This window comes from Callorhinchus milii, unplaced genomic scaffold (genome assembly GCF_018977255.1).
Source record: "Callorhinchus milii isolate IMCB2004 unplaced genomic scaffold, IMCB_Cmil_1.0 Scaffold2, whole genome shotgun sequence".
Lineage (NCBI taxonomy): Eukaryota > Metazoa > Chordata > Chondrichthyes > Chimaeriformes > Callorhinchidae > Callorhinchus > Callorhinchus milii.
In genome coordinates, this window is record NW_024704743.1 from 36,302,685 (window position 1) to 36,324,078 (window position 21,394).

The 21,394-nt window shown below is 45.4% G+C and overlaps 1 protein-coding gene across 1 annotated transcript; it reads left to right on the forward strand.

Moving 5' to 3' along the window:
- Positions 1-14,827: 14,827 nt before the first annotated feature.
- Positions 14,828-21,151, forward strand: eif1b (eukaryotic translation initiation factor 1B). The gene is given in 4 exon segments (NM_001292207.1): positions 14,828-14,972; positions 17,091-17,254; positions 19,187-19,288; positions 20,749-21,151. Coding segments are annotated over 4 exon segments (342 nt in total). The 5' UTR covers positions 14,828-14,941; the 3' UTR covers positions 20,794-21,151.
- Positions 21,152-21,394: the final 243 nt, after the last annotated feature.

Sequence of the window (21,394 nt, forward strand, 5' to 3'; positions counted from 1 at the left end):
TGATCTGTAGGTAGGAGTGTGGAAGGTTAGTTCTGGCGTCGATTCCCACCGCACTGCTATTGATCCCATCGATCTTTTTAAACTTTCCCCAACTTTTTTTTTTTTTGTCTTTTGCTCTCGAGTATTCAAACCAGACTGCAGAGTTCCACACATTAATCCCACCTACACGTGGACATTGCTTTGTGTCTGGGATGGAATCTGCACTCTCTTCCTGGAAGGATGCACTCTTACTATCCCCAAATCTTGTAAAAACAAATAGTCACAGGTTGGCAAGAGGTAAGGCTTGGAGACCCCAGAGTGTGGGGCTGGGGGTACCTGCTAGAGTTTAAACAGCTAAAAAGCTTTGCAATGCATTATGTGGGCTTGAGGAATGCTCCACTTGCAAAATTGAACACCTTAGTTGGGGAAGAGGAAAGATAGGTTACAAAAGAAAAAGACTGAAATATATTAGAGTCTGTTGATGTAATGACACACGCTGCAAGAATTGATACCTTCCTCATGGGTTCACATATAATCCTGATATCTACCTCAAGTGAGTCCTTATCTGCCCCTGGTTGACCATGAAGGTGAGGTACTGTATTGGAGTAAGGCATTTACTAAGCAAGAGGCGAAAGAGTTAGAGTGGGATTTTGATTTATTTCCCAGTGGTTCACTTAAAACAATTGCAGTTACACGTTCTGTAGTTTACACATGGAGGATAACAGACCCTCGTGTCCAAGGACTGGAAAAAGATTATTTACCCATTTAGCTGGAATGGCATGTAATGTGCAAGGGGAGTATGCATATATACACAGAATATGCACCCTAGTATCTTCCACTTCTATTGCGTGCCTTTTTCATTTCTTGTACTTTTATCATTTACATCAGTATGTTCATGGCTACCTTATTGTGCAAAATATAAACAGTTTTTTTGCACTGTTTATGAAATAAAACCGTGGTCAGTCTACTTTGTTAATATTTTTCTTCAGGCCATTACTGGGCTCGGTGGTAAAGAGTGTGAGTCATTCTCACGTCATCTCACATTAGTTTTAAGTGCCATAGTGTTCCTTAAATTGAGTGCCGAAATCATTATAAAACAGGATGAACATTTTCGAAACTAGAAACTGAAATATTAAAACCACATAAACCTGAAATCTGCAGTGTACTAAGGCAAGGTTCACAAATATAATGTTGTACAACTCTTCCTTTAAGGATGGAAATTGTGGCATGTGATGTGTTCATTATCACCAATGATGAGTAACACACCACATCACACCAATATCATTCACGCGTTCATCACATCTAGGCTCGTCTACGCCATCTCCCTGCTTGTTGACCTTCCCAACTCTTCCCTCCACAAGCTGCAGATCATCCAGAACTCTGCAGCTCATGTCCATTGCATATTGCTTTAATGACTTAATTGGCAATTGGATATTGACAATGAGAAGCAAGCAAGTATAAAAGGATTCCGGGACAGTGACTGGGCAGATTGTGGAAGTGTAAGGTTTAAATAAAAGAACTAGTGAACCCAAACTGTGACCTTATCACCCTCGCCCGGCTCCACTGGCTCCCCATCCCCCAGAGGATAGAGTTCAAAACCTTCATCTTTGCCTTCAAGGCCCTACACGGCCTTGCTCCTTCCTATCTACTGACCCCATATCAACCTGTCCGCTCCCGCCGTTCAGCAGGCTGAGGTCTGTTCCACATCGCCTGCCCGGCCCGCCCCACCATTGGTGGTCAGGCCTTTAACCTCTCTGGCCCCACCCTTTGGAACGCCATCCCACATTTCCTTCACCTCACTCCCTCCCATGGCTCCTTCAAGGCACATCTCAAGACCCTCCTCTTCGACCACACCTTTTCCAATTAATAGTTACCTGTCCTGATGATCTGTTTATCCAGAGGCCGTAATATTCAAGTACAGACTGTAGTCCTGTGGAGTCCTGTAGCTCAGTTGTTTACAGTCAATTCACTTTACAGACTATTCTGTGAATCGCTTTGAGACACCTAGAAGACGTGAAAAGTGCTACATCAAATACAAGGATTATTATTATTATTATTAAAGGTGGATGGCTGAAGAGGGATGGAACCAAAGTCCTCGCAGGCAATTTAACTAGTAGATGGGGAAGGCTTTAAACTAATTTCGAGGAGGGGAGGGAATCAGGATGTAGTGTCAAAAAGGAGAAAAAAGTTACGTAGAGGGCTGGGAGAGATGAATAGCAACGGAATAAGGAGTAGTCCAGAAAAAGCAGGGATTAGGCTGAATATTCCTGGCTACAACCTATTTAGGTGGGTTAGGGAAGTAAAAAAAAGAGGGGTGGCAATATTGATTAAATACATGGTTATGGCCCTGGAAAGGGATGATACGCGAGAGGGTCCAAAAACAAAATCTATTTGGTTAGCGTTAAGTAGCAGAAAGATGCATCCTAAAGACCAGCAAACAGTGGGGAGGAGATAGACAAGCAAATCTGCAAGCAGATTTTAGAAAGATGCAAAACCAATAGAGTAGTGATAATTGGGTACTTCGATTATCTTAACATAGACTGGAAAATAATAGTGTAAAGGGTAAGGAGGGGGAAGGATTCCTGAAATGTGTGCCACATAACTTTCTGGATCAATATATTTCCAGCCCAACGAGGAAGGAAGCAGTGCTGGGTCTAGTTCTGGGGAATGAAGTGGGATAAGTGGAGCAGGTTTCAGTAGGAGAGCATCTGGACAACAATGATCACATCATCACTAGGTTTAAAGTACTTATTGAAAGGGACAAGGAACAATCAAAGATGGAGATACTCAGCTGGAAGAGGGCTAATTTCAGTGAGTTAAAAAGAGACCTAACCAAGTTGGACTGGAAAGAAAGATTGTCAGGTAAAACAGATAACAAGCAATGGGAAGCCTTCAAGGAGGAGATAGTTTGAGGACAGAACAAATATATTGCCACAAAAGGGAAAGGTAGAGCATCCAAACCTCCCTGGATGAAGCGCTTTGGGACGTCCTCCCTACGTGAAAAGCGCTATATCAAATGCAAGGATTATTATTATTATAAGGAAATTGGGATTAAAATAAAACAGGAAAAGGAGGCTTATGATAAATGTCATGTCCAAAATACGGAAGATAATCAAAAAGAATATAAAAAATACAGAGGTGAACTGGAAAAGGAATTAAGAGGGGTAACGAGATTGTATGCGAAAAGATTAGCAGATAACATAAAAAGGAAACCTAAGGTATTTTATAAGCATATAAAGTATAAAAGATTAGTCAAAGATAGGGTGGGGCCAATTAGGGGCCAAAGAGGAATTCTTCTTGTGGAGGCAGAGGGCATAGCTGACGTATTGAATGAGTACTTTGCATCTGTCTTCACAAAAGAAGAGGATGCAGCCAATGCCACAGTATCGGAAGAGAGGGTAGAGAAATTGGATAAGATAAGAATAAACAGAGAGGAGGTACTAAAAACGTTGAGGTGCTCAAGGTAGATAAGTCATCCGGTCTGGCCGGGATGCGTCCTAGGTTAATGAGAGAAGTAATGGTGGAAATAGCGGAGGCTCTGGCCACAATCTTTCAATCTCCTTGGACACCAGAGTTGTCCCAGAGGACTGGAGGGTTGCAAACGTTACCCCCTGTACAAAAAGGGTCAGACGGATAAACCCGGGAACTATAGGCTAGTCAGCCTAATGTCAGTAGTGGGGAAACTTCTAGAGTCTATAATCCAGGACAAAATAATTTTTCACTTAGAAAAATATTGGTTAATAAAGGACAGCCAACATGGATTTGTTAAAGACAAATCGTGTCTAACAAACCTGATAGAGTTTTTTGATGAAGTAACAGAGAAGGTAGTGCAGTTGATGTAGTTTATATGGATTTTCAAAAGGCGTTTGATAAAGTGCCACATAAGAGACTTGTAAGCAAAATAGAAGCCCACGGTATTAAAGGGACTGTGGCATCATGGATACAGGACTGGCTGGGAGACAAAAAGCAGAGAGTAGTGATGAACTATTGTTTTTCTGACTGAAGGAAAGTATACAGTGGTGTCCCTCAGGGGTCGATATTAGGACCACTGCTCTTTTTGATCTGTATAAATGACCTGGAATTGGGTATAGGGAGTACAATTTCCAAGTTTGCAGATGATACTAAGCTAGGAAAAGTAGTAAATGGTGAGGAGGATAGTAGCAGCCTGCAAGAGGACATAGACAGACTGGTAAAATGGGCAGACATATGGCAGATAAAGTTTAATGTGGAGAAATGCGAAATGATGCACTTTGGGAGGAAGAAATAGGCGAGGCAATGTAAGCTGATGGTACAATCTTACAGGAGATGAAGGAATAGAGACCTGGGGTTCATATAAGTAAATCTTTGAAAGCGTAGGACAGGTAGATAAAGCTGTTTTTAAAAAAAATCATAGCAGATACTAATCTTTTAATAAATAGGGGCATAGGATACAAAACTCAGGAAGTTATGATGAATCTTTATAAAACACCTGGTTAGGCCTCAGTTAGAGTATTGTGTTCAGTTCTGGGCACCACACTTTAGGAAGGATGTCAAGGCATTGGAAAGGGTGCAAAGGAGATTTACCAGGATGGTACCAGGAATGAGGGACTCCAGTTATCAGGAGAGGCGAGAAAAGCTAGGATTATTCTCCTTGGAGCAGAGAAGGTTAAGAGGAAACTTAAATAGAAGTTTTCAAAATTAAGAGGGGATTCGATAAGGTGAACAAGGAGAAACTATTTCCACTGGCGGGTGGGTCGGTAATCCGAGAACACTAATTTTAAAATAGTTAAAAGAAACAGAGGGGAGGTGAGGAGAATTTTTTTCACACCGTGAGTTGTTTGGATCTGGAATGTATTGTTTGAAAGGATGGTGGAAGCTGAATCTGTAACAACTTTTAAGAACGAAGTAGATAATTATTTTGGGAGGACAAGTTTGCAGGGCTATGGGGAGACAGCGGGGGAGTGGGATTGATTTTCAAAGAGCCAGCACATTCACGATGGGCCGAATGGCCTCCTTCTGTGCTGTATAATTCATGAGGTCCCCTCAGAGTTGTCTTCTCTCAGGGCTGAATAGCCTCCAATCCAGCCACTATGCTGCGCTCCGAAACATTATCCTCTATGAAGGGCACCATATAAATGCAAGTTATTGTTGCTCTTGTTTTTATCCAGCGGGTACTTAATGACTGGACAAGGATATCAGGAAGGATCGTTGAGGCCAGAGAGCTAGGCTTGTTTCCAAAACAGCTTGATGCTGTGATAGGATCAGATAACTGGATTGTGTGATTACACCACCTGCAGGTGAGACCATGTGAAACAGTTCAAAGCTTTCAACCATTTAAACAATCATATAATACTAATCTTATATGTTTGTTTAACGTTCAGAAATCTGAAGCACTGCAGATCGCTTTTAAGTGTCAATGAGACAGGGGCAGGTTACCATGATAGGGCAAGCCTGTGGTACATTAGATCACTGTGGTACTGTATGCCATTTTCTACTGATTGTGGCACAGTGTATAACTATGATACCACAACAACAACAAAATTATATTTGTATAGTACCGTTCACGTCGGGAAGTCATCTCAAGCTGCTGGATAGTCAGAGTTTCGGACCCGAGCTGGGGGTCAGGATTGGGGAGGGTGGAGGGCAGGGGGGGAAGTAGGATCATCGAAAGCGGGTCGAAGAGGAGGGTCTTGAGATGGGTCTTGAAGGAGGCAAGGGAGGGGGTGAGGTGGAGGGATTGGCGGATGGAATTCCAGAGGGTGGGGGCAGAGTGGCAGAAGGCCCGTCCACCAATGGTGGGGCTGGCGAGGCAGGGGACGTGAAGCAGACCAGAGCCCACTGAGCGAAGGGAGCGGGCAGGATGGTAGGGGCTTAGGAGGTCGGAGAGGTAGGGGGGAGCAAGACCATGGTTTGAAGGTGAGGATCAGGATCTTGAACTGTATCCTCTGTGTGATGGGAAGCCAGTGGAGTTGGGCGAGGATGGGGGTGATAGGGTCACGGAGCCTGGTGCGAGAGAGGACACGGGCTGCAGAGTTCTGGACTCACCAAGTCAGTCAGGAACCTAGGTGTCTTGTTCAACCCTCAACTGTCTTTTCTCCCCCACATTCAAGCCATAACCCGCTCTGCCTTCCCTCACCTCCGTAACATCGCCCAACTCTGCCACTACCTCACCCCTCAGGCCACTGAAACTCTTGTTCATGCCTTCATCACCTCCAGACTCGACTATGTAAATGCCCTGCTTGTCGGTCTTCCCAACTCCTCTCTCCACAGGCTGCAGATAATCCAGAACTCTGCAGTCCGTGTCCTCTCCCGCACCAAACTCCGTGACCCCATCTCCCCCATTCTCGCCCGACTCCACTGGCTCCCTATTCTTTAGAGGATCCAGTTCAAGATCCTAAGTCCTCACATACAAAGCCTTCCATGGCCTCGCTCTGCGACCTCATAACCCCCTACCAACCCGCCAGTTCCCTCCGTTCAGCCGGCTCTGGCTTGCTCCACGTCCCCCGACCCACTCCCCCTACCATTGCCGGGAGAGCCTTCAGCCACTCTGCCCTCAATCTCTGGAATTCCATCCCCCAGTCACTCCACCTCACCCCCTCCTTAGCCTCCTTCAAGTCCCACCTCAAGACCCTCCTCTTCGACCATGCCATTGGCCACCCCCCTTCCCCTCCTCCCTTACCGCCCCAACCCCAGCTCGGGTCTGAAATGTTGTACACTGTCCAGCGCCTTGGGACATCCTCCCGACATGAAAGGTGCTATACAAATGTAATCTTGTTGTTATTGTTGTTCAACTGAAGAAAGTTAGCTCTCATTCCAAGACTTGATGTCTGACAGCCATTCTATCAGGACAGCAATGGTCCTGGAGTTCAGGGTGGAGGCAGAGAGGTCGAGTTGAGTGTCATCTGCACATATGTGGAAGTTGACCCCATCTCTGCGGACTATGTCACCAAGAGCGAGTATATAGATATTGAAGATGAAGGGACCAAGGACAGAGCCCTGAGGAACGCTGCATGAGATGGTCTGGGGGCTAGAGAAGCTGTTTGAGGAGATGAAGTGCAGGTGGTGTGAGAGATACAATCTGAACCAATCAAGGACAACTCCGTGGAGGTTGAGGTGAGAGGAGAAGCAGTGGATGAGGATAGAGTGGTCAACAGTGTCGAAGGCAGCGGAGGTCAATGAGGATGAGAAGGCAGAGGGAGCCCTGGTCGCAGATGGACAGAATGTCATTTGTCACTTTGACCAGGGCTGTTTCTGGATTGTGGGCGGCACGGAAACCCGATTGGAGGGGTTCATGAAGGAAGTGGTGGGAGAGGAAGGAACGAAACTGGGAAGCAACAACTCATTCCAGGGCCTTGGAGGGGAACGAGAGGTTGAAGATGGGGCAGTAGTTTGAGAGCACAGATGGGTCCAGGGCGTTTTTTTTTGAGAATAGGTGTGATGACGGACATTTTTAATGGGTGGGAACATACCAGTGGACAGGGAGAGGTCTATGATGTCTGTGAGTAGAGGGACAAGGAGGTGGAGTTGGAAGGTCTGCAAGTCTGTGTACCAGCTGTGGCACCGTATAGGGTGTTCACAAAGTTCTCTTACCACCATTTGGTTTTCTACATTGCACTGACCAACAAAGGAAATGTGTGGAAGAATGATGATAACTGTATTTAGAAGTAGTTAATTGTATTTTGTTCAAGTTTTTAACTGTATTTAGACGTCGAGAGGATCGCTGTGTGTGAGCGCCATCATTTTCATGGCAGGTAATGATCTGTCAACACATTCAACATCTTCCGTAACATGGATGGAGTGATGAGGAAGTTAATGGTATCAGACATTGTTGCACTCGACTCATCAGCAACAGAAAATAAAAATTCATTGTAAGAAAAAAACAAGGGGCAGGCAATAGGACTTTGTAAACGTCACTAATATTGTAAATTGTTTATAATAATCCTTCCATTTAATATAGCACCTGTAATGTAGAAACAACTCAGAGAATACCACAGTGAGTGTATTGATTCTATATTTGTATAAAGGCAAACGTGGCAGCCTTTCTGTGCATAGTAGAGTCCCACAAACAGGCATGAATTGAATGATCAATATTTGAGGAGGATTATTGGCCAGAACACTCCATTTTCTTTTTGCCCAAATTCCGCAATGCTTATAGACTGCTTAAAAATGTTACCCAGTGCTTCACAAGAGTGGTTTGGATGAAGAAGGCCTATTTAATCTCATCCTTCCAGAATACCCACCTCCTGTCTTCCCATCAGAGTATCAATCTGTGTTTTAAATGAATCCAGTGCCCTTACCACACCCACTCTTTCTGTGAACTGTTTCAGTTTATAGTTACCCTCTGGATAATGAAATATTCATGAAATTGTTCTTTTCAACTATAAACCTGTATCTGCTGTTCTGCTAGTTGAATGCATCTGAAAGTATTGTTCTGGGTTTGATTTTCAATCCCATTTAAAATCTTGTACATAAAGTCCCCTCAGAGATGTCTGTTTTCAAGGCTGAGGAGCCCAAGCTTGCCTAATCGTTGCTCATAGCTCATTTTTCTAACACTGGGGATCATCAGGGCGAAACCTTGGGCAAGTTTCCTTACTCCACACGCCTAATAATAATCCCTCCAAAACAAAAACAATAATAAATTGGTCATTTTCAATCCATGACTGTTTGTGGGACATTGCTGTGCGCAATTGGCTGCCACATTTCGCCCACAATTATACAGTCAATTCACTTTAGAGCATATTCTGTGAAGCGCTTTGAGACGTCTAGAAGACATGAAAAGCACTATATCAAATGCAAGGATTATTATTATTATTATTCTAATTGCTCTCCTCTGTACTGCCTCTAGGGCCTGCCATAAAACAGTTTTCTTATATTACAGTGACCAGAATGCATATACACAGAAGTGTGGCCTCACTAGAGCTCTACACAACTTGAGAATGACTTCTGAGCATCTGAACTCAACTGAATTGGCAATATAGCTTAGCTTTCTGTTTCACTTGTTCACTGCTGCCCTGCATTGTTTTGACATGGTGAGCAATGAGTCAGCTAACAACAGCAAAATTACATTTGTACAGTGCCTTTCACGTCAGGAGGACATCCCAAGACACTAGACAATCAGTGTTTTGACCCGAGCTGGGGGTCGGGATCGGGAAGGTGGAGGTCAGTGGGGGGAAAGGAGGGTGATCTAAGGCACGGCCGAAGAGGAGGGTCTTGAGATGGGTTTTGAAGGAGGCAGGGGAAGGGTTGAGGCGGAGGGACTAGATAACTAGGTAATTATTTAGGGAGGACAAATTTGCAGAGCTTTGGGGAGAGAGCTGGGGAGTGGGATTGATCCGGACGGCTCTTTTAAAAGAGCCAGCAAAGACACGATGGGCCGAATGGCCTCCTTCTATGCTGTATAATTCTATGATTCTATGGCTGCAAAATGGAGTTCCAGAGGGTGGGGGCAGAGTGGCTGAAGGCCTACCCACCAATGGTGAAGCGGGGAGGTGGGGGATTTGAAGCAGGCCGGAGCCCACTGAGCGGAGGGAGTGGGCAGGTTGGTAGGGGGTTAGGAAGTCACAGAATAGAGGGAGCAAAGCCATGGAGGGCTTTGAAGGTGAGGACCAGGATCTTGGAAGCCAGTGGAATAGGGCGAGGATGGGAGTGATAGGGTTACGGAGCCTGGTGCGAGAAAGGACACGGGCTGCAGAGTTCTGGATGATTTGCAGCCTATTGGAGGCTAACACCCCAGTTCTTTTTCAGCAGGCCCTTGACAAGTTCAATCCCATGGAGTACAGGTTTCCTATTCTTACGTCCTATATTCAGTACTTTACATCTATTTGTATTGAACTTCAGTTGCCAGACATCAGCCCATGTGCATATCCTATTTACCTCTCGTTGTAAGACCTTTGCTCTCTCCTCATTGGCTCCCCATTCTTGTTTCTTTATCCTTCTTCTATAGTCATATTTTGCACAATGGTCACCTTTTCCCTGCATGCTTCCATTTCTGTTCATCTGCCTTGTATTGTGCTGCATGCTCTACATACATCATGTTTTTGAAATTATGTCCATTTATCTTTGATAAATACTGCCCAGGAATTCCCACAAGATGGTGCTATTAAGCTTTCCAACCCAGTCAAGGACTGTCATACAGTCATACCCACCATTTTATAGCAGGGATTATTACGAGAGTTGAGTCTCTTTCCTCAGGATCCACATTCTTGTTTACTGATACGGGATCTACTTTTATCTCCAACTACTTTTCATCAGATTCACTTCTACAACTGATTTTAAGAAATAGCTTTAATATAGTGGGAGGAATGGATGGGAGGAAGGTAGGGTGATTGTTAAACAACTTGCATTTATATAGCACCCTTCACATGGGGGAATGTCTTTGAGCACTTCACAAGGTTGGAGTTGGACATCGAGCAAGGAAGAGGGGAGAGGCGATAAGCACGTTCAAAAAGGTTGGATTTAAGGCGAATAACCTGTATTTATATAGTTCCCTACACGTAGGAAGTATCTCAGAGCACTTAACAGCGGTGTGGCTTGATGTTGAGCTGAAAGGCCGGGAGGGAAGGTGAACGAAGGCAAGGTCAAAGAAGAAAGTCTTCACGTGTGATTTGAAGATGGGCTAAGGGGGCAAGACTGTAAATTGAGGCAAGGAGTTCCAGAGATTCGGGGCATAATGGCTGACATAGTGGGACTTCAAGACAGATGGGCCAAGAAGGAGGATATTAAATAAACAAACATTTCCAAGGAAATTGGAACAAATTTGACCCAATCGTCAATCAGATTATAAAAGCAGCTATCAGATATAATAAAATTGCAAGAAAGTGAACAAACAAAAAATCCCTGGAACAGCCTTTTAAATGAACATTTTATTTCCCAGTTGAAAGAAACTACTATTAATAATCCTTAAATTTGATATAGTGCCGTTTGGCTCGAGAGGACATCTCAAAGTGCTTCACAGGATATACCGTAAAGTCTATTTTTGTAGGTGAACAAGGCAGCCAAATTGATTACAGCAATGTCCCACAAACAGCCATGATGTCAAATTACCAATTTTATTTGGGGGATTGTTGGCTAACTAGGATGCCTAAATCAGGAATCGTGGATCAAGTGCCATTGGACCAGGAGGAAAACATTCTAGTTTATGGGTACACAAGGTCAGCTAGAAATAGAATCTCATGGCAATATTATGAGAAATTTGAAACCAAGCCTAAGACCATCCAAGATACATAATAAAAATACTCTCTGAAATTTAAATTATGCAGACCTATCATCCTAAATGAAAAACATTGGCAAACTGAACAACTTTTTTAGTCAAATTATTGTCTTAACTCTATCAATAATTCCTCAGAAATAAAAAAATGCAGACAATATAAAGTTCAAATACATAATCTCATATGCTCTTCCTCCTCACTATTAGATCCTCACTACTCACCAGATCACAAAGAACGTTTAGTTCCTAGGGGTCTTTAGACCATTTAATCTCATCTTTTTAATTACCCACCCTAATGATTTCTCGTTGCAGCAACAAGCTGTTTCTTAAATGAGTGGTGTCCAGGCCTAAACCACCCTTACTGTTAATCTGTCTCTATGTGAAGAAATCCTTCCTGATTGTCCTCAAATTACCCTTTACAAGCCTCAATCTGCACCCTTTTGATCTGCTTCCCTCTTGTGTATTGGTCTGGATTTACTTTTTAACCCCATTTAGAATCTTGTATACCTCTTCTATAAAATCCCATCTAATATGTCTCTTTACAAGCTGAAGAAGCCTAATTTATCTAAATGGTGATCATAGCTCATCCTCCGACAATAGTGAACTCCATACTTTTCGAGGAAGTAACATCCGAAATTAACTTTAGGAAGCCATATGACATGCGCTCCAAGACGCTGCCCCACGTGAAGGGGTTTTATAAATGGAAGTCGTTGACATTGTGTACCATAGATTTTAAAAAGGCATTTGACAAAGTACCATATGAAAGATTTCTTCATCAGCTATGTTGTTGGGCAAGATATGGACTGAAAATTGACTATGGAGGAGGAAGCAACAGTTGTTCGGGGAGCTAGGTTAAAATGAGGGGAGGTATTAAGTGGGGTACCTCAGTGGTCTAAAATGAGACCACAGTGGTGCCTGGCTCTGACACTGTCTCACACCGCAGGCCGCCGAAACCCTCGACTATGCAAAAATTCACTGCTTGTCGGCCTCCCCAACTCCTCCCTCCACCGGCTGTAGATCATCCAGAACTCTGCAGCCTGTGTTCTCTCACACACTAGGCTCCACGATCCTTTCACCCCCATCCTCGCCCAACTCCGCTGGCTTCCCATCACACAGAGGATACAGTTCAAGATCCTGGTCCTCACCTTCAAAGCACTCCAGTCTTGCTCCCCCTACCTCTCCGACCTCCTAAACCTCTACCACCCTGTTCGCTCCAGCCTGCTTCACGTACCCAGCCTTGCTCGCCTCATTATCGGCGGGCGGGCCTTCCGCCACTCTGCACCCACCCTCTGGACCTCCCTTGCCACCTTCAAGACCCACCTCTTCTTTGACTGTACCTTTGATCTCCCTGCTTCCCCCCTGCCCTCCACGCTCCCCCACCCCGACCCTCAGCTCGGGTCCCTAATTCTGTCTGTCCAACGCCTTGTAATTTTGTTGTTGTTGTTCCTTGCATACATTATTGACCTGAATTTGCAGACTCAGTAGAATATAATTAAATTTGATGAAGACATCAAATTGGGAAGAATTGTAGAATCAGAGGAAACAGCCATGGTCTTACAAGAGAGCTGGATAAAATATGCACAGGAGCTAATAATTTAGCACAAGTTTGTGGGAAGTGCGCAGGTCAGCTGCACAAATCCGCAGTGAACAAGTTCTTATAGTGAAGCGTTATGATGGTGTAGATTCAGTGGTGTGATACTGCTCTCTGGGATGCTTCCCTGCATGGAGGGGAGCTATATAAATGCAACTTGTTATTGTTCATACTGAGTTTTTAAGATTGGACCATCACATAATCTACTGTAATTGAAAACGACTGTTACATGCTTGTCAGTATTAATAATAGCCAATGGAGGGGCAGAACTAGTCACTGAGAGTATGGATTCTTCTCACTCGGCTCCAGCTGGATTCTAATGCTCACTCCAGCGTCCCGGGACCAGCCTTGGCTTCCACCAACCTCCTAATAAATTCCAGAATTGTCCCTCTGGTAAAGGGAGTATTTTCTCTAGCAGACAAATGAGAAATTTGCACGTATAAGCCACATACATATATTAGAATTTGCAGTCTGGTTTCTAGATAAGTTTTAAGAATGGGGATGGGTTTCCTTGCGTGTCATGAAAAACGGCTGACCAAAACTAAAACAAACCCCTAATGTCAGAAATTTTTAATAAAAGCTTTTCCAGTGTTTGCAATACATAATTTTCTCACTTTAAACAATCCCTGCATTTGATATAATAATCCCTGAATTTGAGATAGCGCTTTTCACATCTTCTAAACGTCTCAAAGCGTTTCCCAGAATATACTGTAAAGTGAATAGACTGTATATTTGTGGGCAAATCGTGGCAGCCAATTGCACCCAGCAGTGTCCCATAAACAGTCGTGGATTGATTGACCAATTATTTTATTTTTTCTTGAGGGATTACTATCAGGCGTGTGGAGTAAGGTAACTTGCCAAGGTTTCGCCCAGCCATGGTGCAGTTTATTCCGATTAAACTAGACACAACAGAGCTGAAGGTCTATGACTTGGACAAAGTACATTAAATAATAAGCAGAACGGTCTGCAATATTTTTGAATCCGAATCATTTCTTAAAATAACTGCTGCCGGTTATTTAAAACTAACCAAATTTGCCATGAACCAGCACCTTTAACAAAATGGGTCTGTGAAAGCACATTGAGGCATTTTTCCATTAATTGCCAAGATAATGTCAGTGGAGCACCACATTCTTGTGCGTCTCCAGGTTTTTGTGCGCATTTGCATCGAGGGCTCAAATAAATCAATTGGCGGATGGGCGCTTCCGAACCTCACGCAGGAACTATGGGGTGGTATAATTTATATAATTAAGTATAGTGCCTATGATTTCAAAATGCCTTGAAGCACTTTTTTAAGTGCAATGACTTTGCATTTGGAAGCAAGATGCTGGCAGCCATTTTATGCACAGCAAAGACCCACGAGCAGATCAGCCATGAAGTGAACCGCAGTGTCCGATTTGTGCGGAGCATTACTGGCCACAGGGAAGAAACGTCATGGGGGCAAAACACACAACACACACTGCACTGTTTAATCGAAAAGATCAGCTTGCAAAGCCTGGCATCTCTCTCTCTCTCTCTCTCTTTCTCTCCACTATTTTGGGGCAACTCAGTCGAGGTTGTCTTTTTTTTTGTTTTGAAAAAAAACTCAGCATTGCGGTGCAGAGCAAAACAGGGCCGCTGGTCGCAGTTAAACCCGGTGCAGACACAGAGAGCAATGAGTAGCTGCAAAATAAACAAGCGCGCATCGACTCCAACCGAGTGAAACCGCGTCCATCCGAGGAGTAACGCTCGAGAAAGTGTCAACATTTTCTCTGCAGAGAAGTGTCTCTCTCTGTCTGTCTGTCTGTGTCTGTCGGCCTCGCCCTGATCGTTGCTGCGGTTGATTGACAGCTCCCCCCCCCCTCCCCCCCTGCACCACGACCTTGGGAATCAGGGACCGGGACGTGACGACATGTACACGCACCGCGCCGCAATGCCCCCTGGGCCGCGGTAGTTCAGCCGCCCGCGCCCGCGCCCGCTTGGATTACGGGCCCCGGGGAGGCGGACTACAACTCCCGGCGTGCTCGGCGCCAGCCGCCCGCCTCCCGCCTCCCGCCCCTCCCCTGAGGGGGGGGTAAATCGGCGCTCCTCGGCCATTTTGTTCCCAATTGCGTCGACGACGGAACCTGAAAAAGAACCGAGAAACTGATCGACGATTCGACCGAGCCCACACTCGTTTCATTGTCACTAAGGCGGTCCACTGATATCGCATGTCCACTATTCAGAACCTCGAATATCATGGTGAGTCCGCCTTGGCGTTAGAAAAAAGCCTCAGGCGCTGCTCCTGTCTGCTCTCTCCCCCCCCCTCCCCCACCCCCACCATGTTTTCCGGCCCGAGGCTAACGGGCGGCTCCCTCCACCTCAGCAGCTGAAAATCAACAGTCTTTCTCTGGCGCTCTCTCTCTCTATCTCTCTCTCTCTCTATTCCCCTCCCCACCCCCTGCCGCCCCGCTCCCGCCGCCATGGCCCCGTCTCTCGGGGGTTTCGGTTGAGTTTTGAATTTCCGCTCGAGGCTTTGTTCAAATGCCTGAAAACAACATGGCGCCGGGGAGGGAGAGAGCTGGGTGGGGGCGGGGAGGGAGAGAGCTGGGTGGGGGCGGGGAGGGAGAGAGCTGGGGTGGGGGGGGGAGAGAGCTGGGGTGGGGGGGGGGAGAGAGCTGGGTGGGGGGGGGAGAGGGGGGGGGGGGGGAGAGGTGGGGTGGGGGGGGGGAGAGAGCTGGGGTGGGGGGGGGGGGGAGAGGGGGTGGGGGGGGGGGGAGAGAGCTGGGGTGGGGGGGGGGAGAGAGCTGGGGTGGGGGGGGGGAGAGAGCTGGGGTGGGGGGGGGAGAGAGCTGGGGTGGGGGGGAGGGGAGAGAGCTGGGGTGGGGGGGAGGGAGAGAGCTGGGGTGGGGGGGAGGGAGAGAGCTGGGGTGGGGGGGGGGAGAGAGCTGGGGTGGGGGGAGGGAGAGAGCTGGGGTGGGGGGAGGGAGAGAGCTGGGGTGGGGGGAGGGAGAGAGCTGGGGTGGGGGGAGGGAGAGAGCTGGGGTGGGGGGAGGGAGAGAGCTGGGGTGGGGGGGAGGGAGAGAGCTGGGGTGGGGGGGAGGGAGAGAGCTGGGGTGGGGGGGGAGGAGAGAGCTGGGTGGGGGGGGAGGGAGAGAGCTGGGGTGGGGGGGGGGGGAGAGAGCTGGGGTGGGGGGGGGGGGGGGGGGGGGGGAGAGAGCTGGGGTGGGGGGAGGGGAGAGCTGGGGGGGGGGAGGGAGAGAGCTGGGGTGGGGGGGGGGAGAGAGCTGGGGTGGGGGGGAGAGAGCTGGGGTGGGGGGGGAGAGGCTGGGTGGGGGGGGGGAGAGAGCTGGGGTGGGGGGGGAGGGAGAGAGCTGGGGTGGGGGGGAGGGAGAGAGCTGGGGTGGGGGGGGAGAGAGCTGGGGGGGGGGGGGGAGAGAGAGAACTGGGGTGGGGGGAGGGAGAGAGCTGGGGTGGGGGGGGGGCGGGGAGGAGAGAGCTGGGGTGGGGGGGGGGGGGGGGGGGGGGAGGAGAGCTGGGGTGGGGGGAGGGAGAGAGCTGGGGGGGGGGAGGGAGAGAGCTGGGGTGGGGGGGGAGAGGTGGGTGGGGGGGGGGGGGGGGGGGGGGAGAGAGAGCTGGGGGGGGGGGGGAGAGAGCTGGGGGGGGGGGGGAGAGAGCTGGGGGGGGGGGGGCCGGGGAGAGAGAGAGCTGGGGTGGGGGGGGGGGGGAGGAGAGAGCTGGGGTGGGGGGGCCGGGGAGTGGAGTGGGAAAAGCGTGAAGGGGGGGGGAGACCTGGGGAGAGACCCGGGGAGAGAGTGAGAATGGGCGGGGGGGGGGAGATAGTGAGACCCGGGGACTTATAACAGTAATAATAATCCTCGCATTTGATTATAGTGCCTTATCACATTGTTGGGACGTCTCAAAGCGCTTCACAGAATACACTGTAAAGTCAATTATATATTTCCTCTCTTGCTCTCTCTGTAATACACAGCTATAATGTAGCTCTTATCGCTTCAAGTGACGCATAATAATTTTGGAATCTCCTTAGTTACTTTCCCTGTGGGTTACTGTTAGCAGGAGTGGCTGAGCTTTCTGTCTTCACTGTCTGGAAGAATCCTTTCACTTTGTCCCCGCCCTGCCTCAAAACCTTCAACTGCGTGTTGGTCACCTTTTTATTCTTTCTTCCTTCTCTTCTACCGCCGCCACACAGCTGTATGAAACATTGAGATGTCTTCCTGACGTAAAAGGTGCAATATCAATGTAAAGTGTTATTGTAATTCCTAATTTTGACAGAAATGCAGCTTCCTGTTGGGAGTTTGCATTTCAAAAATGAAGGATGCATATTTTATGTTTCATGAAATGGTTTTAAACTTGTTACAGACCCCTTTGCTGATGCAATTAAGGGCGACGATCAACTCCCAGCAGGGACTGACGATTACATCCATATAAGAATTCAGCAGCGTAACGGCAGGAAGACACTGACCACTGTTCAGGGCATTTCTGATGATTATGATAAAAAGAAACTTGTGAAAGCCTTCAAGAAGGTATGTTTACTGGAATGTTTTAATTAAATGCATTATTACATAAATTGGAGGTGATTTTTTGGGCAGGTATCTGACATTTGTAAATCCACCACCATGCTTAAAGGTGTCCAAACTAGACTGTTTAATACATGCCACCTACACATGAAAATTCCCATATCTGTATGGATTGCACACTCTCCCTAGAGAGAAACAAATTTCTTACCTAATCTTGTAGATTACTAGATGCAGATCGGCAAGAGGCAGGATTTGGAGACCCCAGGCTGGAGTTTAACCAGCTAAAATCGCATTGATTGAATTGAAAGCACTGTCTGGCACATTTGCAAGCAGTGAGGTGGATTTGTGGCATAAGTGGAAGGAGGGTTCCGGCCTATACTGAGCACCCTGGAGATGGAATCTAATTCACAGTGGGCATATCTATATGCCAAAGCCCCTCACACGAGGCTCGGATCAAGCAGATGCTGAGTAAGCCTGGTAGGCAGTATTGGACTTGGGCCCTGAGAAAATCAAGGTGGCTGACATGTCACATGCTGTTCTGTAAAGGTCTTCCCACCACATTGAAGGTGTATGTCAGATAGCTAATGAGGAAACTTTGAGGCTCTGGGCAACAGCTGCTGGCAGGCTTTGCCTGGAATCCAAGTTTGTGAACAACCATTCATACATTACCCTTCTTCAAATCAATCAAGGTGGATGCCAAATGTGTGAATGCTACCGAGCCTATCATCAGCAGTGGCTTGGAAGTTCTGTGGACCTTCCTGGATCAGAAAATGAGCCACCTAGACCACCAGAGATGATTGACTTTGTTCCGACATTTTTTTCTGAACACGTTTGCCCCCAACCACACCAACAGTTGGTCATAAATTGGAGGTTGCATTCCAAAATTTGACTTGTAAAAGTGTATTGTATTTCTATTTGGTATCAATAACCTTTATATTTGGATGCAGAATCTATTATCACAAAATCTGAAAGTACTATCCAGGTAATTTTTGTGGGAGGCTACATGTTTGGCAGTGGAATGCCGGAATCGAACCAGCCCTCTGGTGATCTCGTTACTCGAGTTCCTGAACTATGCAGGTCTGCAGTACTCCATGGCACTGCTAATGACAGCATAGCCAGTCTAACTCATTGGCAAGGCTTGGAAGGGCAGACCAGTCACTGGAGGCAGAGATTCCTCCCACTCCGCACTTATTAACTTCAGTGAGCGAGTAGTAAACTTATGGAACAGGCTCCCTAGGGACACAGTAGAAGCAGAAAATGTCATTTGTTTCAAAAACAAATTAGATAATGAACACTCATAACTTGCCATTGAGGGCACAGTCTTCCAGCTGTCCAGCTAGAACTACCCCATTACATTTTGGGCTTGCAGAATTAAAGATCCAATCGGACAAATTCTCACTCCAAATGAGTGGTCTTACCCTTCAAGTCCTGCCATTGAGCGAAGTCCATCATCAGTATTCTGGAGGACTGCAACAACAATAAAAAAAATTACATTTATATTCCAGCCTTTCACGTCAGAAAGGCATCCCAAGGGACTGGGTGTGGATCTCTTGGCAGTTGGGTTGGATACTCCCTAAACATGGCAATGGGGCTGACCAAAAAAATTAAATTGCACATTTATAGGCAATACAATTGCCAGGAAGGTGGAAGGCAATCTAGATAGACCTTGGTCTTTTTTTTGTCTACCATTTCTTATATTCTTACCCAACTAATTTATGAAATGCTTAGTTATGTGTTGAGTCTTGTTTCTACAATGTGCAACTGTTCAATCATTGGGACTGAATAAGATGGTGATGCTGTTGAAAGTAAGATTAGATGTTGCATTCTCTCAGCAGTTCAGTATCTGAAAATTCTGCAAAGTTCATATTTGGATCATTTCTAAATTGGATTTGCATTTATTGTGTAAGAAATGCTACATTGTTCTTTTTTAATATACAGAAATTTGCCTGCAATGGTACTGTGATTGAACATTCAGAATACGGTGAGGTAATCCAGCTTCAAGGTGACCAACGAAAGAATATCTGCCAATTTCTCCTAGAGGTAAAAAAAAGACCATCTTATTTAAAATTAAGTTTTTAGAAAATTCATCCATAGCTAGAACAGCTTTAACTTTGCGCATAACCTGCCTGTCCGATGTTGATACTAGCGAAGGCTGTGTTGAAGAATTAATGATGGAAGCGTTTACTTATAAAATTTAATGCACATAAATTCAGATGTATGTTTATAAAGTACATTTCAGCAGAAGTCCTAGGTCTTAAACTTGTGAAAACTTGAGCAGGAAATCTTTCTCGCTGGTTTTCAGTTTGGTTAAATGGTGCTGCTATTGAAAATGAACTGCTGGATAGGATTCTTATTTATAGTTTAAAACATTTCTAGATTTAAGGCCGTTATTAAACTTAGGCAATCCATTTTTTGGCCACTGGTTGAATACTGTGAATTTGGTTTATTTAACAATATCTGATCCTATTGTATTTAATTTCTTTGAAAAGAATCTGCCAGATTCAGTTTGCACAGGAAATGTAATTAGATGGTATGAGCCACACCGGTTACATAATCCAAATTAATTTCTAATCCAAACCATTCTGCACTAATTTGAGGCTTGCATCCTGCAGGGCTATACTGTTCCAAGACAAGTTCAAGAACTTTTAAGATATCTACATGAATGTCATTTTAACTTTTGGATATTTAAACCTCGTCCAATATGTAGTCTGAAGTCCTGCTAAAGATTTCTGTAATTGAAGCACATGTAGGAAAAAGTTCCAACTGAAAATGTTTATAACTTGGATGTGACTTGAACTTTTGATGTATTAGAGAGTGGGCTTTTACAAACCTTTCATCCCTCTTTAGATGCTACTCATTGAAGAGTTCATCCCATTTTCACAGAAATATCTAGCTTTTTTTGTTTCTTGGTTCTGTAAAATTGTGACAGCCAGTTGACTGTTGCAATTGTGTGTCTCAGATGGATCTAGACCAACATGCACACTGATCTGGTTTGAGAACCTGTCTTTCAGAAAGTGGAAGGCCTTTTGTAATCTTTGTTGCATTCCAGAAATTAACAGAATAATGGTTGTTTTAAAACTATTTAGCCAACAAAACATGTGATAAACAGAATAAAACAATGTAACATTTCATACAGGCATATTCAGACAAAACCAATGAGCCTAAATCAATGGATTTGATCCTGTCAAAAGGGTCAAACAAAGAATAGAATTCATTACGTTTTAGAAAGGTGTGCAGATTCACAGACCAAATTTCCTTCCTTGCAACAAATTAGCATCCCACACCTAAAGTGCCATACTAGGATTGATTTTCCAGATATCTAAGATCAATGTGAAAGCAATAGTATAACTCAATGTATAATTGCATTCTGGGGTGACATTTGAATGCTGAGTATATTTAAATGAGGCAAGTGATTTATTTTTAACCATTTACTCCTTGAATTTTTGGGGGTTATGGGTCAAGTGTGTATTGGCTCTAATTTGATTTATTTTTGTTTGTAGGTTGGCATTGTCAAGGAGGAGCAGCTGAAGGTTCACGGCTTCTGAAGGATGTGCTTACAAACTCGTGAAATTTCTTGTTGCAGGGCTGGTTCTTTTTACATTTGTTAGCTAAATATATACTATGCAGAAAATGATTTGCTGCAGAGAATGGACTTCCCATGTGATTGGATCTTCAGAATTTAACTCCTATATGCATGGCTACAGAAGATGTGTGCTCTTTAGGCTCGTAACTCATATGGAATCTACTATAAGATGGTAAATGGAATGAATAAGCATGTGTATTTAGAACATTTCCAATGGAAATGTTTTAGTGCTAATTGTTCTTAAATTTTCTTCTGAAGTATTGTTTGTATTAAACCATGTATGTTGTATAAGACTAACCAATAAAACCAGCTATGTATTCGGAGTGCAGTCAATTTGGATTGAATAATGAATCTGATTATAATTGACTTCTTAATGTAAATTTGCTATCAATATATGCTGTGCGCCAGTTTATCTCGCAATCATTGCCAATTATCTCACTGATCTCCAAGGAGAAAATTATTTTCAGGAGGATCTGCTGACCAAAAGTGATTTAGAAATATTACATCTAGGGTAAATCTACCTTCTATGCACCCAATTCCTAGTACTGGAATGTCATTCCTCC